We start from the raw sequence: 22,856 nt of genomic DNA on the forward strand, positions 1-22,856 counted from the left end.
TTGATCTGGCAAATTTTTTCATCAGGACCTCAATATTACAATTTATTCTGCAAATCATCCACATTGTTTTGATTCAGCCTGTCACCTTTTTGTAATACATGTGCTATATTCTGGGCTTTGTATTTTTCTGTCCACTCTCTCAAGGACCAGGTACCACCTGATAAGACTCGATTCTCTTTTGTTAAGCCTTAATAATTTGACAAGGTGGTGTTCTGGCATTAGTTTTGTGGATTCATTTTTGAGCTAACTGTTCATTGCTCTGCTTATTAAAAAATAAATTACTGGGCATGATTTGTAAGAACCCTTGGATTTTCTTTTTCTCGGTTCATTTTATTCTGTTATGAAAGGGACTTTTTTGTGGTGTTGAATCAGTTTGTGATTGAATTATATGCATGTAAAGTATGAATGCTATTGTAATTGTTTTTTGTGTTTTTCTTGTCCCTATTTTGAAATAGTACATTGGTTTTCTGTTTTTCTCTGGACTTGAGATTTTACATGTGTCTCATACGACAACTGTTGTAAACAATTTGATATTTTTTATCTTATTCCAGAATGTAGTAAATCTCCTATCAATTTAGGCAATTGTGCCAACTGATAATCCTGTTTTCCATTACAAACCAGATGTTGACAATAACTCTAATGTTCACACATTTTATTTATAATGAATTTAGAGCCTTATGTACGACTCTGGACTGCCCAGCATATCTCAGATGCAGCACTAAGCTTTGTCCGATCATCACTGTTATGAATCCCAGAGCTTCTACATCAATGTGCGAACACCAGGCAACACTGTCAAGCACTTGTTCACACTCTCACACATATATGGCCACTTTATTGCTCCCTCTGCATACTGCGAGAGGCAGCAAATAGGGCATTTAGGGACAAATTACATCTTTATAAAAACATTGCCTTGTAAAATTTTGGCACATTTTGTATTCCATTCAGCCCACCCTGTAGTTTCATGGCCTCGTGCATAAATGTAGTGCCAGACATAGCTTCAGCAGTAGCCTCGTAATGTGTTTTTGCAGCCAATATCTCAGTCTGGAGGCAGAATCCTATTCAGTATGGAAGCTTTTTGTATTCAGTATGAAAAATGGAAATGTTATATTCAAACTTGCAATGTAGTAATATGAAATTTATCACCTACAGTATGAGTGCAAATGATTTGTGAGTCCCACAAGCTCAGAAAGTGACTCATAATCAACTTTGACTAGAAGGGAGAGGACATTTTCACAATATGGAATAGGTTGGTTGAATGTCATTTATTTCAGGTAGAATCAGTATCTGAATAAAATCCAAACCCATGTCTTTTGTTACTTGTATTTTAGAGACAATAAAGAAGCATACAAATTGAGACCACACAATATATTTCAATGAAAGACTAATGCCATTTTCCACAGTTTTCATTTTCCAACCTCAATTTGTAACGCTTGTCCCTGTTTGGGCTTTCATTTGGAAAAAATCCATCTATAGTCCTATTAAAAAAAATGCAAAAATCATCCGAATCATCCCAAAAAACTATATAGATTTGGTTTTCATATGTAGCTGATTTGGTTTACATACTGTAGGTACGTTTTGAATATTACATTTTGATAATTATATTGACAACTGTCCAAAAAGCTTCCAGTTTTACTTTGTGTTTGCCTGTTTTTTTTGTTATTTTTTTGTTTGCTTGATCCGTGCCCCCCTCCGTGTGGTTGTGCTCCCCTCCCCCTACAGCCCCATCAGCCCCCCCTCAAGAGGTACATCTGGTCAGCTTGAGCTCCACCAGCCTCAAGGTTAGTTGGGTGGCACCACCTGCTGCTAGCCGCCATGGCGCCATTGTGCGCTACACAGTCAGCTACCAGGCAATGGCTGGAGAGGACACGGAGCGGCATGAGGTGATCAACATTGGCGCAGACGCCACTAGCTATGTGCTGGAGGGCCTGGAGAAGTGGACTGAGTACCAGGTGTGGGTGAGGGCACACACTGACGTGGGCCCTGGCCCTGAGAGTGCCCCAGTGAGGATAAGAACCAAAGAGGATGGTAGGTTAACACCTCCCTTTAAGCAGAGTGCTCTCAGACTCTACACATCTGTGTGGCTTGGGGCTGCTTCTACTACTGTCACTACTTTCCTTTACTGTCCTGGACTTCTACTGCAAATTTCTCTGTGTCCTGTTGATCAATTTTGAGATAATGAGGCGATAGTGGCAGCCGTGCGTGTCTCATTCTCTTTTTTCTTCTTTCCAGCTTGCCCTCCGTAGCTTTAATGCTTTACATCTACAGCAGGTTAAGGCTCATCACCCCCAGGGCCTCCGCTCTGCACCACTTTCCTCTCATTTCACTGTTTAAATTCCTTCTTGTTTTTTTTCTCCTGTTCTGAAGAGTAGAAGTGGAGCAGAACTCCCTTTCTCCGTTCCATCGCTCTTGCCTCTTTTTCTCGCTTTCCTCATTTTGTTTGCAGTCTGATAGAGAGCTGCTGCCCCTAAGAGAGAATCGTCTATAATTAATGTGTTTGAAGTTTGCTACAACACAGCTAATTTCATACCAGAATTAAGGGCATTACAGAAATCGCTAGACCACATGCTGTCCCGCATAGGGTGTTTTGGGGACACAACAGACGTTGAAGGTCTAAATTGAGTAAAGATGATTTTGATTCATGGCCAAATCTGTTATCACTTTCTTCTAAAGAGCACCCGATTCTATAAAAAACTCAGGAGTCATTATTTTGATGTTAGTTTTTGGCTCCTCATCACAAAACACAATGAACTGAGGAAAATCACTACTCAGCATATTTGGAGTCTCTCATTCCTCTCTTCTTCTCCCTCTCACTGTCCATCAATCTCGTTCTGTCTTCCTCTGACTCATTCTGCTTTCCCTCTGGTTTCCAGTGCCAGGAGCACCTCCCAGGAAGCTGGAGGTTGAGGCCATAAACTCCACAGCGATCCGGGTCACCTGGAAGCCCCCCCTCCCGGGGAAACAGCACGGCCAAATACGAGGCTACCAAGTCATCTTCTCTCGGCTTGAAAATGGCGAACCGCGAGGCCAGCCTAACATCATGGATGTTGCTTTGCCCGAGGCCCAGGTACTGGGTGATGTCTTACTCTTGTCCAGTCTTACTCTTTGTCTCTTTCACTGTCTGTAGCCGTCTTGTGTTCATTTCCCATTATTTTCATTCTTCACCGCTCCCTTATTCACACTTCATTTCCCCCATACCGGGTGACACACATGGACGACTGCAGTAACCCCCCTCCCCTCTTTTTTTCATCGTTCTCCACATGTGACATTTGACTCTAAATTGGTACCCTGCTCCCACAGCTTTGGATTAGCTGTCGTAACAAGATCCATTCTAATTCTACAGTAATAGCTATTAAATATTTCATATGTGTTACATCAGGACCAAGCTTAGTGGAATCAATGCACCTCTCTTTGCGGTTTTAGCAGTAATACATATGCACTGCCTTGTTACCATGTTTATGAGTTAGATTTTTTTTTTCCTGACATCACCCTTTACACATTAATGCATGCTGTTCCGGATCGCCCCGAAGCTCTGTGACATGGCGAGATGGATGAGAGATTGTAATCCTTAAGAGGGATTCAAAGATTCATGAATATCTTAAAACCAAAAACCCCACTCTTACTTTTCCCCCCTCTTCAGGGGGAAAGGAGACCAGCTTAAGAGCCTCTTTCTGATTGTTTGCCGGGAGAAACATTTGCGCAAACACGCATTCACTCGCCGCCCTGGATAGCCTCACACCAACACATCTCATTTGAACAAGTAATCGCTCCCTGGCCGCAGGAACACCACAAAAATTCCAACAGCCTTGCATGTGTCTGCACATAAGAGGTGTTTGCTGATAAATGCCATGCTGCAGCATTTAGGGAGACCAACAGGTTGACGGTTCAGTTCCCAGGCAGTACACAGTGCTCTTATTTACTTTGGCAAAACACCTCACTGTCTTAAGTGTTATCATTTCAGAAGAGCACTGTCAAAGTCACCCTGAAATTATGTGTCAAATGTGCTACATCCCAAGTGATGCTAAGTGGAAGTCTGTGGATCCTAGTTGTGGGGTAAAGAGTTCATTAGTAAATACATAATGATTCACCCAAATGGCCCATCTCTCATGGGGATGTATATACATTTCTTAGCATAAAAATATGAGTTAATTTGGCTCAGACAGAGATGAGAATAACTATTAGAGAGAGGCTCTGGCTGATATCACTTGGCCAAATGATCTACCCTCAACTCTCAAACGCAGTCCAACACCTTCCTTTTGCAACAGCAGTTTCTGTCAGCTGCTGCTGACCGTTTATTGTTATCTGACTGCGTACTACAGTGCTTGACAGCTAGGACAGCGCCGACTGGTCTGGAGGAAGAAAATAACATGGTGGCTGCTTGTCTTCTTGGAAGGGTTTTCCTGATGTCGACATGTTTAGCGTGACTTTGTTTTGCATTGTGAAAACTGAACTGAACATGACCCTACTTGTTGTGCAAACAATACTCCTCGCCATGTCTCATTTGTGCCAGGTTCACACAATAAACACAAAGACACACTGCAATTTGGCACTCAGAACAGCTCTCAGGTTCCAGTTTGGTGTCCAGCACACCTCTCTAACTCAAACTCCCCACCCTGGCAGAAACCTGAATTTTTCCTCCCTCCTTTTATGAAAAACATAAAAGGAGTATTTTCCTTTTCTCCCTCCCTCCAACCCTTTCTCTCGTGTCCTCCTTTTGCACCCTTCCTGCCTGAGAAGCCGGTTGAGTAATTACCAGAGGCTTGCGTGCAGGTTGGTTACCCTTGATTGAGTCATCTCAACAGATTGTTTTCCATGAGACAGCACTGCGTAGCCAACCTGCAAGGACCTGCCCAGACTTCATTAAAGACCACACAGTCAGTCGACGCTCCCTTGTCCGCGTTCGCCCAACTGGTTTTAGAACAATCGTTCCTTTTCTTACACATCCTTCCATTCCCGTACCCCAACAACAAGTGGAAAAAACAACCCAGATAACATGAGCAAACATGCGCTCTGCTGCGATCAACCTTGTAGTAGGCGTTCCAGCTGGCTTAGAAGAGTTCATGACTCATCCTAGACTCATGCAAATCCCTCAAACGCATACCTGTAATTGATGATAAATAAAAGGAAAAAAACAATTTTCTTCTATCTTGGCACATCCCGTAGTGTTTCTCTCAAGAATTTGCCTAATGTGTTGTGAAATCAGTTCCATATCCACCTTTTAACCTGCATTGGATGCACGTTAAGCCTGCCAGGAGGGGGGGGGAAATTCTCTCACTCTCACAACATAGCTCAACCTTACCTTAGACTTCAATCACAAATCTGATTGGATTGCAGATTCTGTCAAAATTGTCACCTCTCCCCTTGTCTTGTCTCTCTTTTTCTGGCTCCTTTACCCTCTCTCAGGGTTAGCTGAAATGCTGGGAGGAGAGCTAGGAAAGCTTGCCTGTGCGTGGGCGGGTTAAGCGCCTCTTTTTCTTTTCAAGCAGGAGCCCACACAGCACCCTCATTTCCCTGCTAAATTTAAACCACAGGCCATGTTAACTGTGATGTTATCGACCCCTTCCAACTGTTTTTCTATTGGGAAAGTGGCCTGAACCTGAGTGGGCAGGTCCACACCACGTAGCCTGCTTCATCAGTCTGCACACACAGCAACCTCTAGGCTGATGTTTTTCATTTACCCATCTATAAAAGTTGGCAGAAAATGGCGTGTTGAGTCTAAGGCCATTATCCATCATGTGCGCTATACATTTTCTGCACAAGTTTGCCTTCCTGCACAAGTTTGCTTTTACTCAGCACTACTTTTCCAGGTTCATTTTGTTTGACCACTCATGCGTTTTTGTGGTGTGCGTGCGTTTGTGTGTGGGAGCAAGCGAGGCGATGCTTCACTGCCTCGGCGGCCTTCACTGCCTCAGATTGGAGTTGAATGTGAATCAGAAAAAAAAAGAGAAAAGAAGCACCTCAGCCCGTTTCACTCCATCAATCATGACAGCTCCTTCTCTTCCACATCACTCGTTCCCCCCCCTCGTTCCCATTTTTATAGCCACACATCTCAGCCCATGTCATCACATTTGCATTCACCCGCCTGCAAATTATACCGCTCCGTTTCCACAAACGACGCTTATCAGCAATGATGTGTTTTCAGCTTGCGTTGGCATTCGAAATATAAATGGGGGATAATTTATAATTCTCCCATGGATTTAAGCAGAAAGCAAGAGCAGTTGTGATAGAAAGGGATTAAGCCCAAGATGAGATAGGAACTCTTCCGAACCTTAATGTGTTCGCTGCTCTGTTGACATACTGAGTGGAGTCGACGGTAAACAAATTAAGCAATTAGGCACGTCACAAACTGTTATTCATGGAGTTAAGTAGCAGCTGCTCTTAAATGGTACTATTTAGTGCCCCGCCATGTCAGGGGAGCATGATGCAGCACTTCTTAATGTGCCATGTGTGTCGACCAGTAGCAACTGGGACCATACAGAAACCTCCCTGATGCTTCAGTTAGCTGGTTGGTGATAAAGACCTGTCCACTGGGAGGAGGGCGGAGAAGTTGCATCTTTTGTCTTTTCATATGCCAACAGTCAATGGAGGATGATGAACACCGTCTCTCTCAGTGCACAATGAATCAGCAGGGTGTACGAGTGTAGGACTCGCTCTCTCTGTTTGTGAAAGTCTGGCGTGGCAAGAAAGGAAAGTTGGACAAGCCGGCAGGCGGGTAGCACTGATGAATTTTGTCTTCTAGGCATCTGGCTACTGAGTTAGCTTCATGGTCTTCTTCCTAAGGGACAAGTTCACTAAATAACATTAGGACATATTTTCTTCATTACCTTTAATTGTATCCAGATGGTTAAGGGCTGAACAATTTAATGAAAATATCTACTCGTAGTTTTGCTTACAATAGCGAGATTTAGATTTTATATAGAAGTTATGGTCTAAATAACATTAGGCTTAAGTATTTTTTCTACAAGTAAAAATCTGATAAATTGCTGCGGATGCTTGCTGTGACTTGTTGTTTAGAGATGCACAGGGTTGTTTTTAAACCTTTCAGCTGCAGAAAAGTCAACTTACAATAGAACTAGTTAATATTCCATGGAAAAAACAACTAATTTAACATTTGGAAAGGTATTGCTTTGGTGTTATGAACAACTCAGTAATTTTCAAAAATGATCATAACATTTAAAAGTTGCATTATATTTAACGATAGCAGCTGCATGATTGTGCACTTATGGTAATTATGACAAACAGCTGCAAAGTCTCATTTGACAGTGTTTAGATATCGGACTGATGACCCTTAATGTTGTTTGCTCTGCACTTTTGCTGTTGATGTAACAAACTGAAAGCTGTTACATTTTTCAATGATGTGAACAAAACTAATTCCATTCACCTCCAATGTATTGTTATTATTATTGAAAAAGGAAATCTGAAACATTTGATCTTGAAAAATAAAACACAAACTTTGTGCATGGATTGATACCAATAGATGTAGAGGAGAAAATACAATATTACTACAGTATACCAACCCCCTTATGTAGAGCATGCTCTCCTCCATCTCTGCCAGTGTTCCTGTAAAGTCTATAAGTAATCTCTTACCACCACCACCCTCACCCACCCTTCTTCCTCATCCTCCCTTCCATCCATGTTCCTCATTTTGTCCCACATCAGTGTCACCAGTGTCATCTCTGCTGCCCCTTGTCGACCGGGTCACCCATAAGCAAACTCCTTTACAGCAGCTGAACAGTGGACCAAGTTGCTGGTAAACACCAGCGGCTGCGTTCTGCATCGATGGTGTTTGATGTCACAGGGCTAGCATAGCAGCACTGGTAATAGGATTTTACGCTCGGCACCGACGGAGCCCCGCGGCACGAAATGGGCTTTCACTTCCCCCGGGAATCACTTGGCCAAGCACAGTGAGCAGGGAGAACATTTTGAAAACATATTGAAATATAATGAATAAAAGGCCCTCCCTCCATTTCTGAAAGGAAAGAGGAAATGCTCCAGAGAGTCTTGCTTTATATTCACGGTAAGATAGTTATCATACTGAATTAAGGTATTCAATGATTAAGGAAGAGAGAGGTTTTTATTGGATTCATAGGCAAACGAGGAACAAGGCAGTGCATCATAAACAATAATGCATTTCACAACCATTGCTCAACTTGGCTACACGATGTGTTTTGTGCCACTCAACTTGTCTTCATTTCTTTTTTTCTTTATTTCTTGTCTTCCATCACTCTCTCCCTCTTTGTTTTTTGTCTACTGCATGACTCTGTTGACACCTACATTCATCTGTCTTGGAGTGAAAAAAAGACTAGCGCTTTTTTTCCACGCCTGTTGTGTTGTCTCTGACTCATTTCTCTCCCCGCCCTGTGTCCTGTGTCTTCTCTCCCATCAGTGGAATATTGACGAGTCCACCGAGCATGTGAGTAAACCTCATGTGTGCTGCTGGGTTGTCTTGCAGGGCAGGCTCATCTCCCCTCTTCAGTTTTGGGGGTGCTGTGTGTGCTTGTGGATTATGAGTTGTGTGTCTGTGTGTGTGTTTATTTCTGTGTGTGCCGTGCTTGTAATCCACTCGGTGTGAATGCTCATGAAAGATCATAACCCCATCATAACCACAGCAAGAGGCGTGTGCCTTAATGATTCCTGTTTTTTTATGTTTATGTATATGTGTATGTACTGCAACCACAAAGCATGAGGTTTATTTGCGAATGGTCTCATTTTTCAACATTTTACCATAAGAGAAACTTGCAGTAACAGCTGGGCATTCACTCAGATCTGAGGCACTTACTGCAGCAAGCATGCAGTGCTTTCCTCTGTCACAGAGCGCACAGTACAGTCAGAGCCTGAGTGTCACTATCCCGGTGCGATGCTGACATTAATCAGGCTCACCTAACCTGCTGTCTCACCCACTGTTCCAGATGACATGTCTATCTGAGGGGAGGAGCTGTGTGTTTTTTATCAGCTCCACACATCTCCAAGATTTCCACCAGCCTTTCATGTTCTTTTCATATGCCTGGATGGCAGCTCACTGTTCCATGGCTGTCACGCAGCCCTTTGTTATGGCTTATTACCTTCTAGATGTCATATTGCACTGGCATAAATGCAGAGCCACTTACTGTTCTTCGTCAGAAATTCAATAGACACCTGCCTGAATAGCAGACATAGTTTTTAGCATTCAAACAAGGGCAGGGGAGTTGTTTTTTAAAATAAAAAGGTTTATAGCTTGTAAGGAGAGGCATCAAAGAATTAATTTGAGCAATTTAAGATACTTGTTCACTCTCTTATAGAAAACTGATTAATCAGTCAAGTGACCACCCCCAAAAGGTTGACGGATGCTGAGTGTTTTTGTTAATCTGTTTATGTATCAACACTGGATGTTTTTGCTTTCTTTAGAAATCTGCCAGCGGGATGTGCGAAGATCGTTTCATTTATTTGATAACAGCCAGTTAAACAGAAATCTGTTTGCACATCACAAATGGCCAGATTTCCTCAGCTACACCCACATGGCATGAGTCAGAATTGCCTCCTCTCCCTCTCCTCTTAACATGTTGATTAACACCTGACAGACACAGAGCTAGACACTGTCACAGGAAGACATCTGTTCACACATCTTTATTTTTTCTTTAGCAGCCATGTTTAGGCGATAGCAGTCTGTGTGCCAGGTAACTGATGTAGTGTGACTTGCCACAGACAGTCAGTCAACAGCAAAAACATTGGCATGTCTTGTTGACCAATGGCATGCTCAGAGGGAGGAGGATTTTAGAGTAACGTTTGTTTTTCAGATTTTTCAGCTTATTATTATTATTTTTGTTATTGTTATTATTATCATCATGATAATAATAATTATTGTTGCAAATCAACACTAATAGATCACATATACAAAAATAGCGTATATATTTAATTTAACAATTTCCCCATTTTCCCCTGGCATTTTCTGCCCTAGTGAGGATGGTGTTATACGGAGGCTTGTAGAAGAATCCCTTTCTATAACTAGTCGACTTGATAATCTCTGTAATGCCCTTTGGTGCTGCTCTAAGCATTTGCTCTGAAGGAAACTTTGAAGCCTCGCTTTTTCTATTTTATGCTGAGTTTCAAAAGTGTTACTAGACCCAATTTGACCTTGCCAGAATAGGGGGAAAAAGATCTTTGCGGCTGCCACTACTGAGACTGTTAAAGCTATTTTGTATGATTAAAGTAATGAGACTTCCTCCATAAAGTTAAAATGGTTTTATGATACAGTAATTTAGCATTTTCTCCCCCGTCTCTCTTAAAGGCTAGTATGGGAGCGCAGAATGTCCCTTAAAAAGAGGGGCAGTAAAAAGCATTGTCAAACAGAGCTGGCTTATATAAACTGTTAAACGTTCTTCTATGGGTAGGAAATTAAAACTTCATTAGTTAGAGAAACAGCAATAGGGCAAAGCCGTATTATATTCCAAGAGTATCAGAAGTTTGCGAGCAGTTCCGGCAGGAAGGCTGGTAGGCATTGGCATATTCGTCCTCTCAGTGGCCCTAGTCAGAAACAGATAACTCCAGCGTGTGTGCTCAAGCCGCAGGCATTAATTTGTTCTCGGTATCGAGCGTGTGCTCATGTCTGCGTGTATCATTGTGTGGGTTCACATGTGCACATTTATGGTGTGTCTGAGCGTGCATGCATTATTAGTGTGTGTTTATATACAGTTTATATACAGTACACTGGTGAGTATGTACATTGATGTATGTGTATGTATGTCTGTTTACACATGGGCTTTGTTCAAGCCCAGAGAGTGTTTAATTCCAGCGTGTGTGGGTGTGTTTTTATTCAGACTGATGCAGACTGGTGAAGTGAGTGCCAGCACTGCAGCAGGTTAACAACAGCAGTGAATTAACTCAGTTTGTCTGTTTGTTCCTGACTGTTGAATCACTGTTATGTTCCACCACCTTAGTGTGTCTGTGTTTTTGTGCAGAGATTCAAACAAACTGATATGGGAATCCAGAGGAAAATAAACACCAAGATTCTATCGTCATTATTTTAAAAAAGGACATGTTTAATATCCGACTGAAGCTTTATTTACCTTTAACATTAAGAGATTTTTAAGATATGTTCCACAGTCAGAAGTGGACTGTTAATGTGCCTTTACAGACTGCAGTGTAGTTCTGATCCTTTGCTCCTCTGGGTTCCGTAGCCTCATGCTTATTCATGTAGCAGACATGAACACTGACACACTGGTGATGTTTAAGTTCATTTGGTTTGTTTATTGGTTAATGGGTTCAGCGTGTGACTTATGATTGGGCAAAGGAGTTTTTCTTGACTTAAGAAAAGTTCCTGGTCCTGTTTGTGTGCCTTAAAGACTTCTCTCTGTTTAATACTTCAAATGTTTAGTGTTCTATTAATGGTAATGTATCAAGACGATAAAAGTGGATAGAGAAGGGTGTTTTATGGTTTCCTTTGGTGCTGTGTTTTTTGCGAGGTGATAGGAGCTTGTGTGAGTGGTGTTTTTATTTTGTTTTGGGTTTTTTTTTTTTTGCCGTTGAGGTGCTCCCGCTCAGGCTCACTGATTCCTTTTAACCTCTGACCCTGTGATTTTTCCATTTTGCAGGAGGCCATCATTGCTGGGCTGCAGTCTGAAACCACCTACTCTGTCACTGTGGCAGCATACACCACCAAGGGAGACGGAGCTCGTAGCAAAGCTAAAGTTATCACCACGACTGGAGCAGGTCAGTGTCGGTTTTATCACTTTAAGGCTTAAAAATCACCTAATTCAAGATGATACCATGATTAGAAGACTGTCCATGTGTCTGGAATGTCATGTTAATTTTAGTGTTACTTGCTGTTGTAACCTTCACATATAGGAACATTTCCAAGTATAAATCTTCTTAACCAAAGGAAAAGATCTGCTGTTTACAGTCTTAATGCTAAGCTAAGCTAACTGGCTCATTCTATTCTAGCTGAATATTTAGTGAACAGGTATGCAAATAGTATGAATTTTTTCCCTTGACATTTTTCCCAAATTTTGAACTGTTCCCTTAAATTTAAGGGTTGTTTATCAGTTGTGGCATATTAAAGAGGAATTACATCATGAAATATTTTATTATTTCTACTTCAATCTTTTTTTCAGTACCAGGCAGGCCCACTATGATGATCAGCACCACCATGGGCAACACAGCACTGATTCAGTGGCAGCCACCTAAGGAAATGGTGGGGGAGTTGATGGGCTACCAGCTGCAGTACAAACGCACCGATGAGGAAAACTTCACCTCACGCGAGCTGAGAAGAACTGATGACCATTACACCGTCACCGGGCTGCATAAAGGCGCCACCTATGTCTTCCGCCTGAGCGCCCGCAACCGTGCTGGCATCGGCGAGGCCTATGTAAAGGAGATCAGCACACCTGAAGATGTGCCTTCAGGATTCCCGTTCAACCTGCAAGTAACAGGATTGACCCAGTCAAGCACCCAGCTGACTTGGGATCCCCCGCTAGTTGCTGAAAGGAATGGCAAGATCCAATATTACGTGGTTGTGTACAGGGACATCAACAGCCAGCAGAACAGCACCAACCGCACAGCCGAGACGCACATGACTATCCAGGGCCTTAATCCTGACACCACCTACGACATCCGGGTGCAGGCGTTCACCAGCAAGGGTGGGGGACCCCTCAGCCCCAGCATCCAGAGCAGGACCATGTCGAATGGTAGGATGACTGCTCGCACACATGGCTAACATTTATGCATAAACATGTCAGAGGTGTTTGATTTGCAAACATAAAATCAGGGTGTAAGACATGCTCACATAATCATCACACACTCACTGCTACGCGTCTACACACGCAACCTAGTCCATAACATACGCAAGCATATGGGTGAACACCACCTGCATGTATTTAGGGCACGCTATAACTGGTTCTTTTTCTGGCTTTATCACTGCCACGTCTTTCTCATCTACCACTCAGTACAGTACAGCACTGTGTTTATTGATTTATAGAGTACTAATCTCATTACACACTACAGTCACATTACCATGCCACCTCATCCCCCCTCCTATTAGACACAAATCTAAAGCGTACCCTGCATGCATCTCTTTGTGCATTTTATGATCTTATAAATGGAGATTACTTATTTATAACCAGTTGTGAGTGATACCTATTTTAAGACACATGTCGTCACTCACGGTGCCACATACATTTCTTGGTTATGTCTTTTTGCAAATGGAACAGGCTTAGGGAGATGAAGGCTAAGTTTATGTGTTCTGTAACATAGCGTGAATGAGATTGTGGATGTTCTTCGAACCCTGCCTGTGGCTTTTCAAGTTTTGTCTTAAGATGTTGCTGCCGAATATCACATCCACATTGTTTACTGAAGGGGTTACTTGCTTTACAGGAGTGTGAAATTGAATTACTCACATTTAGTGGTGTACAAGATGTCATACTTGAGATTCTAATCAAAGCATTTTCCCACTCTAGATTTTCCCACCCTAAACTTTGGTGTCAAAGCTGTCATGAAAACATCTGTCCTCCTCACCTGGGATTTGCCACCAAACTACAAACCCCAAGTGCCTTTCAAGGTGAGTCAAAGCAATCCTGGAAAGAAAAAACCTTCATACATTTACTCAAGGACATATAAAAAAAAACATTTTACAGATACAGACTTTACCTTAATAAATGCTTTTCAATGCTTTTATGGACTGTAATTTTTTGCAATGTCACTTACTGTCATACTTATATCTCATATGCTCACTCACCAAGATAAGAATGATCACAGGAGTTTTTCTTCATTGGAAAGCTAGCAAAATGAACATACATTTGCAATATAATTGTCTTGCAGCGCTACACTATTAGCTGTTCACCCTTCTACCAGAGTGTGATGCGGTGACTTTCCTTATTTGCACAGAAAAATAGGAAATTCATGCTCATTTATGAGGTGTAATAATCTGTCAAAATGATACTATACCAATTCCCACCCCATGATTATAGAGAGAAGACCATTTATAGTGTAAAAAAAACCTTAGATATATGCCAATGGGCAAGTTTGACACTAAAACACATACAGTAAGATGAAGTGTCAGATGAGATGGGTGCCTCTCCTGGGACCATACTGCTGTTGACCATGTGTGCATCTGAGTGAGAGGAGAGAGCATTTCATTTGTCTGGAGGATAGAGTATACATTTGTGTATGTTACTTAAAACGATAATTGGACATTTTCCCTGTGTGCTCACAGATCTTGTACAACCAGCAAAGCGTGGAAGTGCAGGGAACCCTGAAGAGGAGGCTGATCACTCAGCTGCAGCCAGACACAGACTACTCTTTTGTGCTGACAAGCAGAGGCAACATTGCTGGGGGGCTGCAGCAGCAGGTGTCCATCCGCACTGCCCCTGACCTGATCAAGACCAAGCCCAGCACACATCAGGCTCAGGGTGGCAAGATGACAATCAACCTGCCTAAGGTCCAGACCACCACACGTGTCAGGTCAGTACTGAGACACATGGGACTGAACGCACAGGCTTGCTCTGATTCTGGGCGTACATCAACCGAAGATGATGGTTGATTTCCTGAATAGAATAAGGGATAATGTAGCTTCATTTGTGTTTGATTCTTGGCTGGTGCAGTGACCAGGCTTTTCATCAGGGATCAGTGAAATGTATTATGCAGCTGCTTCAGGCTACCTGTATGAAGTATTAAGGGACCTACAGTTTATGTTCTTGCAAATTAGAGCTGAAACTGTTATTTGTCAAAAACTACAGTGGCTCTAAGAACTTGTTGACATTTAGGTTAGGCATCACTGTTTTACATACATTTGTGCAAATGTGATTGAACAACAATCATTCAGAAGTTCAATCACTCATGTAATTATTGTCAGTTAATAAAAAGTGCATTTACAATTACATTTTAGGGAAAGATTCATGTATAAACACGGCATGAAACATAAAATTAAACTGATTCTGTAAGTAAATAAAGATCATAAATGAAGACATTTTGGGGCTTGTTTGTGCCCCTTGCCTCCACTTAGTGCCAAATATGTATTGTTTAGGAGCTTAAACTGAACAACCTTTCAAACAGCAACAGCAGCTGAAGTGGAACACTTATCTGATCAATACTCAACCTATTTTGAAACTTAAACTTCTCAGCCAACTTTACACAGCAGCTGATGATAATTAATACTTTTAACATCAAGGCGAGCTGTGTCATCTTTTAACTTTAGCCCATTAAATTTAGCCCGACCCTGACTACCGGTGCCTTTCCTTCAAAGACACACTCACACACACACACATATAGATGCAGCTGAGTAGGGGGAGTGCACTGGGTTGATCGGTAAAAAGATTACAGGGCTGGCCAAACGGCAGCACAGATGACAGGCAAAGAGCGCATGTGATTGCGGACAGGAGAGTGGAGGTGTGTGTGTGTGTGCGTGTGTGTGTGCGTGCGTGCGTGTGTTTGGGGGGGTTGAAAGTGGGGTGTCTTGTTATACATGTCTTCCCCCATTCTGACTGTTGAATCACAAAGTCGAAGCCTGTAGAGAAGGGGAGAGAAGCAGCTGCTTTCACTGTCAGCAGCAGCTGATTTTACAAGCGGTTGAGCGCCGCAGTGGGGGGAAAAACTTTGAGCTGAGAGAAGACAGACTGAGGGTGAGCACGAGAGGGACAGCGAGACAGGGCTAGCACATGAGCACACACAGACACAGGTGTTTGCACATTGTGTACTCACAAGCACCTCACAGGAATTCATTACCTTACTCCTTAGTTTGACCCCAAATTCCTAAATGTCTTTCTGATGTCTTTCTTTTCCATCTATTTTTGGTCTTTATAATGACAGCAGTAAAATAACGCACACAAGCAGTCACATAGCCGGTCCTATTAACCTAAGGATTCCTATGGGGATCTCTATTAGCTGAAGGCTCCTCTCGCTGGGATAGTGTTGTTCCAGTCTACATGGCAGATGTTCTTAGTGATTAGCCATTAATTGGAGAATGCATTGCCAATCTGCTGGTGTTCGACCTTGGTTGGACCCACTTGTGTACCACTCAAGTTTTGAATTCAGCCCAGCAAGCCTCACAGTGATAGTATGTCGTTCTAAATGTTTTGACTGTGTTATTAATGCGCTGGGCCGACTTTGATCTCAGCGTGTATGTGCTTCAGTCAGTCTGTCTTAACACAGGCTTTGTTTTTCTTGGCAGGTGGTACTACATTGTGGTGGTGCCCGTATCCCAGTCAACACGGCGGTGGAAGAATCCAGACGAGATGGAACTGGACGAGGTAAGTGCCAGCCGGTGGCTGATTGGCTAATGTGCAAGGTCAGGGGTCACCGACAGCATCTCCCGTTTCCAACTGGGTAGGAAGTCGCTGGTTGTAGCTAATTAGCTCTGCCCTCCGGAGCGCAGGGGGGAGGGGCAGAGCGATTTTAACAATGACTCACTCGGGCAGGTGGTGAGTGTCCTGATTGGATGCCAGGTCTGCAGACAGTTCCCATCTGCTGAATCCAACAGTTTGACTGCACAGACAATAATCTTAAATAACTACTCATGAAAATGTTAGCCAGTAAACTTTTTTTGTTTAGCACTGTTTTGCAGTAGTTACAAATTACTGCTCAACCTCCATGTTTTTCTTTATGGTGTTTATAGCCAGGGTTTTGCAACTCCAAACAAAGTTTTACATAAGGTATTCAAATGAGAATAAAGATTTATGACTGCTTTATTATTCTATTGAATAAAGGTCTTTGTCGTCCACAAGAGAATTTAAGCTAGATGACAGGCCTAAATATTAATAGCATCATTTTTAAGTAAACTGCGAGGCTCGTTGGTTTGGATCGCTATTGTTTAGGCTCCCTGAAGAAATAACAGAAGAGACCATCGGAGGGAGAGAGATGGGACTCCCTGAGTCATTAAACACTGAGCAGGCCATTGTCTCCTCCCTCCGACATAATGATTTAATAAAGCTACATCTGGAGCAGCGCATGAGACATCACTGACAGAAAACAAAATGCTGCTGAAAACACAATGCCGCAGTGCTGTGTGCTCCTGCTCATTTATTAACCAGGCTGGCAGTCATGCTGAGATTGTGTGCTGGAGCAAGCACTAATTGCTCACTTCGTAGCTTGGCTGCATTGTTTGCAAAGTTATATCACTGAGCAAAGGGCATTTCAGCTGTGTGGAATCATTAACTCTTATTTGGAGCCAAGTTAAGAACCAGACCCGGTCATATAGCTTGAATGCAAAGGGTTTATCTCCTTTTTGGAAGTTTGGGATATGATGGAAATCAGGGCATTGAGTTGCTCCCTTGCATTTAGATTTTTTCCTCCCAAAGTCCCACTGATTGTTCTGAGGCCTTTTACCTCCATGTTACTGTATAATTCTGTATATTTTACCTCTCTATTAATGAGAAATTATTTGTTTTCTGGCTTCCAATATGAAAGGAGAAGTTCAGGTCCGACTCACAATGACCTTTTCTTTCTATGTTTTTCACAGCTGCTAAAGTCAAGTGAAGGCCCCGTCCTGAGGCGCAGACGTCACCTGGATTCCTCCAAGCCTTACATCGCTGCTAAGTTAGACTCATTGCCGACTACTTTCACTCTGGGTGATGAGAAAAGGTACCACGGCTTCTACAACAAGCCCCTGACCAGTGCACAGGAGTATCTCTGCTTTGTCTTGGCCGTACTCCGATATGAAGGGGCAGACACCACTGCTAATTATGTAAGACACACAGACACAAAAACACACACTAATTGAATGTACCTGAATAGTATGTGACACGTTTATCATCAGGGCTGTGGTCGAGTGTTTCCAAAATAGCAGCAGCAAGCCAAATTGTTGTTGTTTTTTACTGCAACTGACCCTTTACTACAGTCGCCTCTAAAATTCATTGTAGCCTGTCCTGATAACTCCCTTATCAGACGACAATGACATCAGAGATCCAGCTTTGTCATTTCAGTAGCCAGCAGGACCCGCACAGATCTCTTTACAATGCTTATACAAGACTCTTGGCTTTCTAAGTGGAAGCCCTATGCACTCGTCAAACAGCACTAACGCAGAGGCTCAGCTCTCCATGGGATGGTCTGGAGTAAACTTCACTGCAGGAAGAATGAGAGTCTGCAATTGCTCTGGGCTCTTCCACTGCCCGGGACATGCATATTCAGTGGCCTGGCCCTGAGCGACCACAGAGGGAGAGAGACCGAGTGCTCCATGTCCAAAACCAAATCCCAGACTTTTCACCTATTTCTTTCTTTTCTCACTCTCCTTTCGGCCCTTTTTCTTTTGCTCCCTCTCTGCGTCTCTGTGTCTCTCTCCCTCTCCTCGTTCTTTCTCGACCGTGAAGAGAGCAGAGGAGATTGATTAGTGCGGCTGGAGTTAAGAGGGAGACGAGGGCCTGGTCACAGGGCCTAGGGAGTCTGTAAAGCAGGCCGATTCCCTTGAAATGCTGCTTTAAATGTCCCTAAAGCCCCCCACCTCCCTACCAGTAATCCCCCACTCCTTCGCTCTAACAAGGGGAGGGAGGTGCGAAGGAGGCTATAGTGGGCAGCCATGATACACTTGACTTCAAAGGAGATGCTTAAACCCCATCACTGCACAACACTCTCACTGCACCTGCCAGACGCACCAGGTTGGATAAGTGGCGCTCAAGATTTGTCTTTTTCTGTGTACTCCCCCTCCTTAAACTGTGTAGCACCCTCCCACCTTTACACTTAATCGCTCGGATTAATCAGGCTTCACTCACAGGGTGAGTCAATCAGTGTGTTTACCTTCACTGCAGTAACCCAGTTATTGACGGCTTTCCGCATTAATTTCTTTCTCGCGTTAAGTCCATGCAAATAAGACATGTGAGTTATTTAACTCTGGTAAAGGTTTATGGAAACACCATCACCAGGACTTCATTGCTGGAGAAAACTTGATATGAACCATGAACTATATATGAACTGAAACCATTTTATGTGTCACCGTGAAGGGGATGAAAGGAAAGATTATTACTCGTTTAGAAATAGAAATATAAAAAGAGCAACAAAATAATTACAGCCCCAATTCCAAAAGAGTTGTGACACTGTTTAAAATGTGAATAAAACATGCAGTCATTTGCTTCATCCAGGTCATGGTGTAAAATCCTTTATCCTTACATACCCTCGTGTCTGTTTTTGGAGCATTCAACAGAATTCCCGGTCTTTTGTTGCCCCTTTCTCAACTTGTTTGAAACACGTTGCTGGCATCAAATTTAGAATTAGCATCTCTTTAAAGATTTTAAATAAACTGATTAGGTAACACATTAAATATTTTAATGTATATTCACATTATGTTTTATTTATATTTTACACAGTGTCCCCACCTTTTAGCAACCAGTGTTGTACATCCAAAGTCAGACTAACACTGAAACTGTTAAAAAAAAAAAGGTTAAAGTCAAGGTAAGTTGACATGCACAGCTCAAAAGTAGACTTTTATAGCAAATCAGGCAAGTGCACACATTGAAATGAAAAACTGTCAGTTTCTTACTACAGAGCCTGTCCTCTGACTGAACCGTCAGTCCAAAGTCAAGTGAAAAAAAACTCTTTGGGATGCAGAATGATACTGTGTCAAAAAATTCTCTCATCCTTGGTTCAAATAGACTAGGGAATAGGAAATAACTCCTATAACTGACCTGCTTCTATCATAAACACAGGATTAAGTCCAAAAAGACTGAAGTGCCTGTAAACACCTTGATTTGTTCATTTTTTACAGTAACCTTGTTTCTCGTGTGCATGAAAAGATGTTGAATTCTGAGGTGGTGACTACATGTGGGCTGCCATTGATCGCCACACAAATCCCCTAACCGCACTCTTTGTGAAACTCAGATACCACAGCGGTGTTTGTTTTTGTCACACCCAACGCGGTACTTGCAAACATTTATTACCAAACACAAACGGGTGCAGGAGGTAAAGCGCGCAGCGAGATTGAGCAGTTGGCAGAAGCTGCCTCGAGCAGAATCTTCACCAGACCCAGGAGAATAAGACAACAAGTACTGGAGTAAATGACTTGTGTCTTTACTACACTTTCTCGCCTCCACCCAAACTCCCCCAGCGTAGATCAAACAGGACCGCCAGGGTTTAATAAGCCCTCGTATATCAATGGCCACAAGCAGCCAGCAGTGGTTGGAGGGAAGAAGAGAAGGAGGGAAGGCAAATAGGGGATGAGAGAGAGAACGAAGAAGCGAGTGTGCCTTCATGTCTCCCCAGCACCCAAGGCAGATAAACAAGCCGGGGGAAGTGTGAAATGGGATGATAGATGCTGGGTGTGTATAAACAGTATCATTTAATGCGAGAAGAGAGTGAGGGAGGGAGGTAGCATGAAATACTGTGTGATGTGAGACAGAGAGGAGGGTTAGTGTTGAAGAGAGGAAAAGAGGAAAGCAACATTTTTGCATTGTGTCCCGTCCAGCCTGTGAAGCTGGAATGAGAGGAAATGAACTGGTGGAAGAGGAGGAGATTGCAGTAATGTGTGCTTTTCTTTTGATAAGGGAGAGGTGAATGTGAGAGCAACAAAAAACTGAGGGTGTTCAAGTTTGTTTACTACAGTTTTCTGTCCAGACATTTATATTCCACTCACTCTCACCAAGAATTGGCTTTGTAGCACTAATTCTGTTGGTGCACTGGGCCCAAAATACCCTTAACATGGAAGACTGGCTTCTTTCAGAATTTTAAAGGCTTTGACAAACAATATCAAGAGAGAATTGTGAACATGAATTTTTTTTTTTCTAGCAGAAAGTATAAGCATATTCAAACTCAACTTTTCACCAAGGGTGGTATGAATACAGAATTCACTCTTCAACTGTGTTATGTCACTTCCGTTCATTGTGCCATCTCCCGCTAGTGATGCCTCCAGATATCTGTATACTCGGTATTCAGACAGCTGGAGAGGGGAAAGTGCAATTCTGGTGCTGAATGTGAAAGAGTGCGTGTGAGGGCAAAAATGTAGCATAAGGGGAAAAAAGTGTGAGGATAGAACTACAGTATGAAGAAGGGTCATCATACAGGGTAAGCCAGACCCTGTAACTACATTTCTGTTTTTAGTAGATAAAGGCATACTAACACACACTATCATCCTTCCCTTCCACTTTCTGTACCTCCAGTTTTATATATATATATTATACTCTTCTCATCGTTGCATGACCCAAGCGAAGACAGCGAGAGGGAAGGTGAAGACAGGCCAAAGAAAAGTATATATATATATATATATATATATATATATAGATAGATAGATAGATAGATAGATATTTATATATATATCTATGTATATATATATATTTTTTTTTTTTTTTTTTTTTTTCCTTTGGCCTGTCTTCTCCTTCCCTCTTGCTGTCTTTGCTTGTGTCATGCAACGATGAGAAGAGTGTGGGCTCGTCTCTGCCTCCCTGGGTAGGCAGAGAAGAGCGGCAGATACATAATGGGCGTCTTTGCATGTTTGTTTGTTTGTTTGTCTGGCACACCCCCCTGCGGCTTATTTAAGCCACTTTTGGAGAGACGTGGAAGCTAGCAGGGTCAACAGTGAGTTGAAACGAATGTGCCTGTGCTGCGCGTAGCGGATTCTGCGCTCAGGGGACGGTGGAGCAGAGGCTGACTGGGGAAGTTGTGTAGCCCACGGGCCAGATAGCAGACTGGATATACTTCTACTACAATCACACCTCTGCCTCAGTCTCTCTTTCACTCCGTCTCCTCGCTCTCTGCCATCTCTCATCACCCACTCTCTTTCTCTCTCTGTTGTTCTCTTACTCTGTCTCAGGCAAACACTTACAGTCATATAAACACACACACTCTCTCAGCTGCTGCGACCTAGACAAACATACACACTGTTGGAGGCTCAGAGGAGCTTGAGAAAAGGCTCAGAAAAACTGATGTATGCTCAAATAAACTCTTACACACATTTGTTGACAATCTTTACACTCAGCCACACACATTTTTTGTCTCCTACCGACAGATTCACACACATATCACATTCACGTTCACCCATAACACACACAGTTGAATAGACAGTATTTGCAGTACAGTGATAATGCTCATCTTTGATTTGCAGTCATTTACTCTCCCGCGTCTCCTCTCAGTAGGGATGGTATTCAATCGGATTTTATTAAAATATGAATCTGATATCTAGTCCACTTTCCAAATTCGACTCAATTATGAAATCTATTTAGGTTTGGCTCTCAATATTTTTAATCAACTTTGGATAAAAAAATAATTAAATATGAAAGATTCAATTGAGATGTGTTAATTACTTTTTGTTGACTGAGAAAGCACTTCAGTTTTGAGTGGCAGCTTAATTAACGTTCACAACTTGTATCTGACACATTGCAATGACTTCCTACTTCGGTAAATTATTTTCTCACACGCTCCAAATACTGTAATGTTTCCCACACAATGAAGTTCCTGATCCATTGATGAGTTTAAAATCACAACTTGTAAAAGTAATTTAAATCATTCAGTGCATTCCTGATTGTAGAGGTGGTTTGGAGAGGTGCTATAACCTCTCTTCTGCTGAGTACAGACATTAGCTTTCACTGACAAGTGCCAAATACCTTCCATAATACAAATTTCCCAAACAATGAAGTTTATTTAGCTATACTTGAGACATGTCAATCAACGTAAGTGTTGGTCAGCAGAGGTTAAAAATGCAAAGCCTGCTATCCAGATGTTGTATACATTAGTTTATACCTGTCCTTTATTTTAAAAAAGTGACAATTGTAAGAAAGAGATTTAAGAATCTTTAGCCCACTATACCACTAACACATAGAAACCGACTCATGTCCATACTGTACACATACATACAGTACACACTGATTCAGAGTTGTAAGAGATACACATATTTACATTTTTGTCGCTCACTGTCTCCGACTCACTCACTCTCAGGCTCACACGTTCCTTCACTGCACTGTCACCCCATTGTGATACCA

The 22,856-nt window shown here is 42.4% G+C and overlaps 1 protein-coding gene across 1 annotated transcript in view; it reads left to right on the top strand.

Annotated features, from left to right (window-relative positions):
* Positions 1-22,856, top strand: part of LOC115571956 (receptor-type tyrosine-protein phosphatase F-like) — a 126,796-nt gene that overhangs the window by 69,296 nt on the left and 34,644 nt on the right. The window contains 9 exon segments of the mRNA XM_030401646.1: positions 1,720-2,025; positions 2,871-3,064; positions 8,384-8,410; positions 11,565-11,682; positions 12,084-12,656; positions 13,425-13,525; positions 14,180-14,427; positions 16,133-16,211; positions 17,420-17,644. Of these exon segments, the coding sequence (XP_030257506.1) occupies positions 1,720-2,025; positions 2,871-3,064; positions 8,384-8,410; positions 11,565-11,682; positions 12,084-12,656; positions 13,425-13,525; positions 14,180-14,427; positions 16,133-16,211; positions 17,420-17,644 (1,871 nt within the window).

The sequence above is a fragment of the Sparus aurata genome, chromosome 21 (genome assembly GCF_900880675.1).
Source record: "Sparus aurata chromosome 21, fSpaAur1.1, whole genome shotgun sequence".
Classification (NCBI taxonomy): Eukaryota; Metazoa; Chordata; class Actinopteri; order Spariformes; family Sparidae; genus Sparus; species Sparus aurata.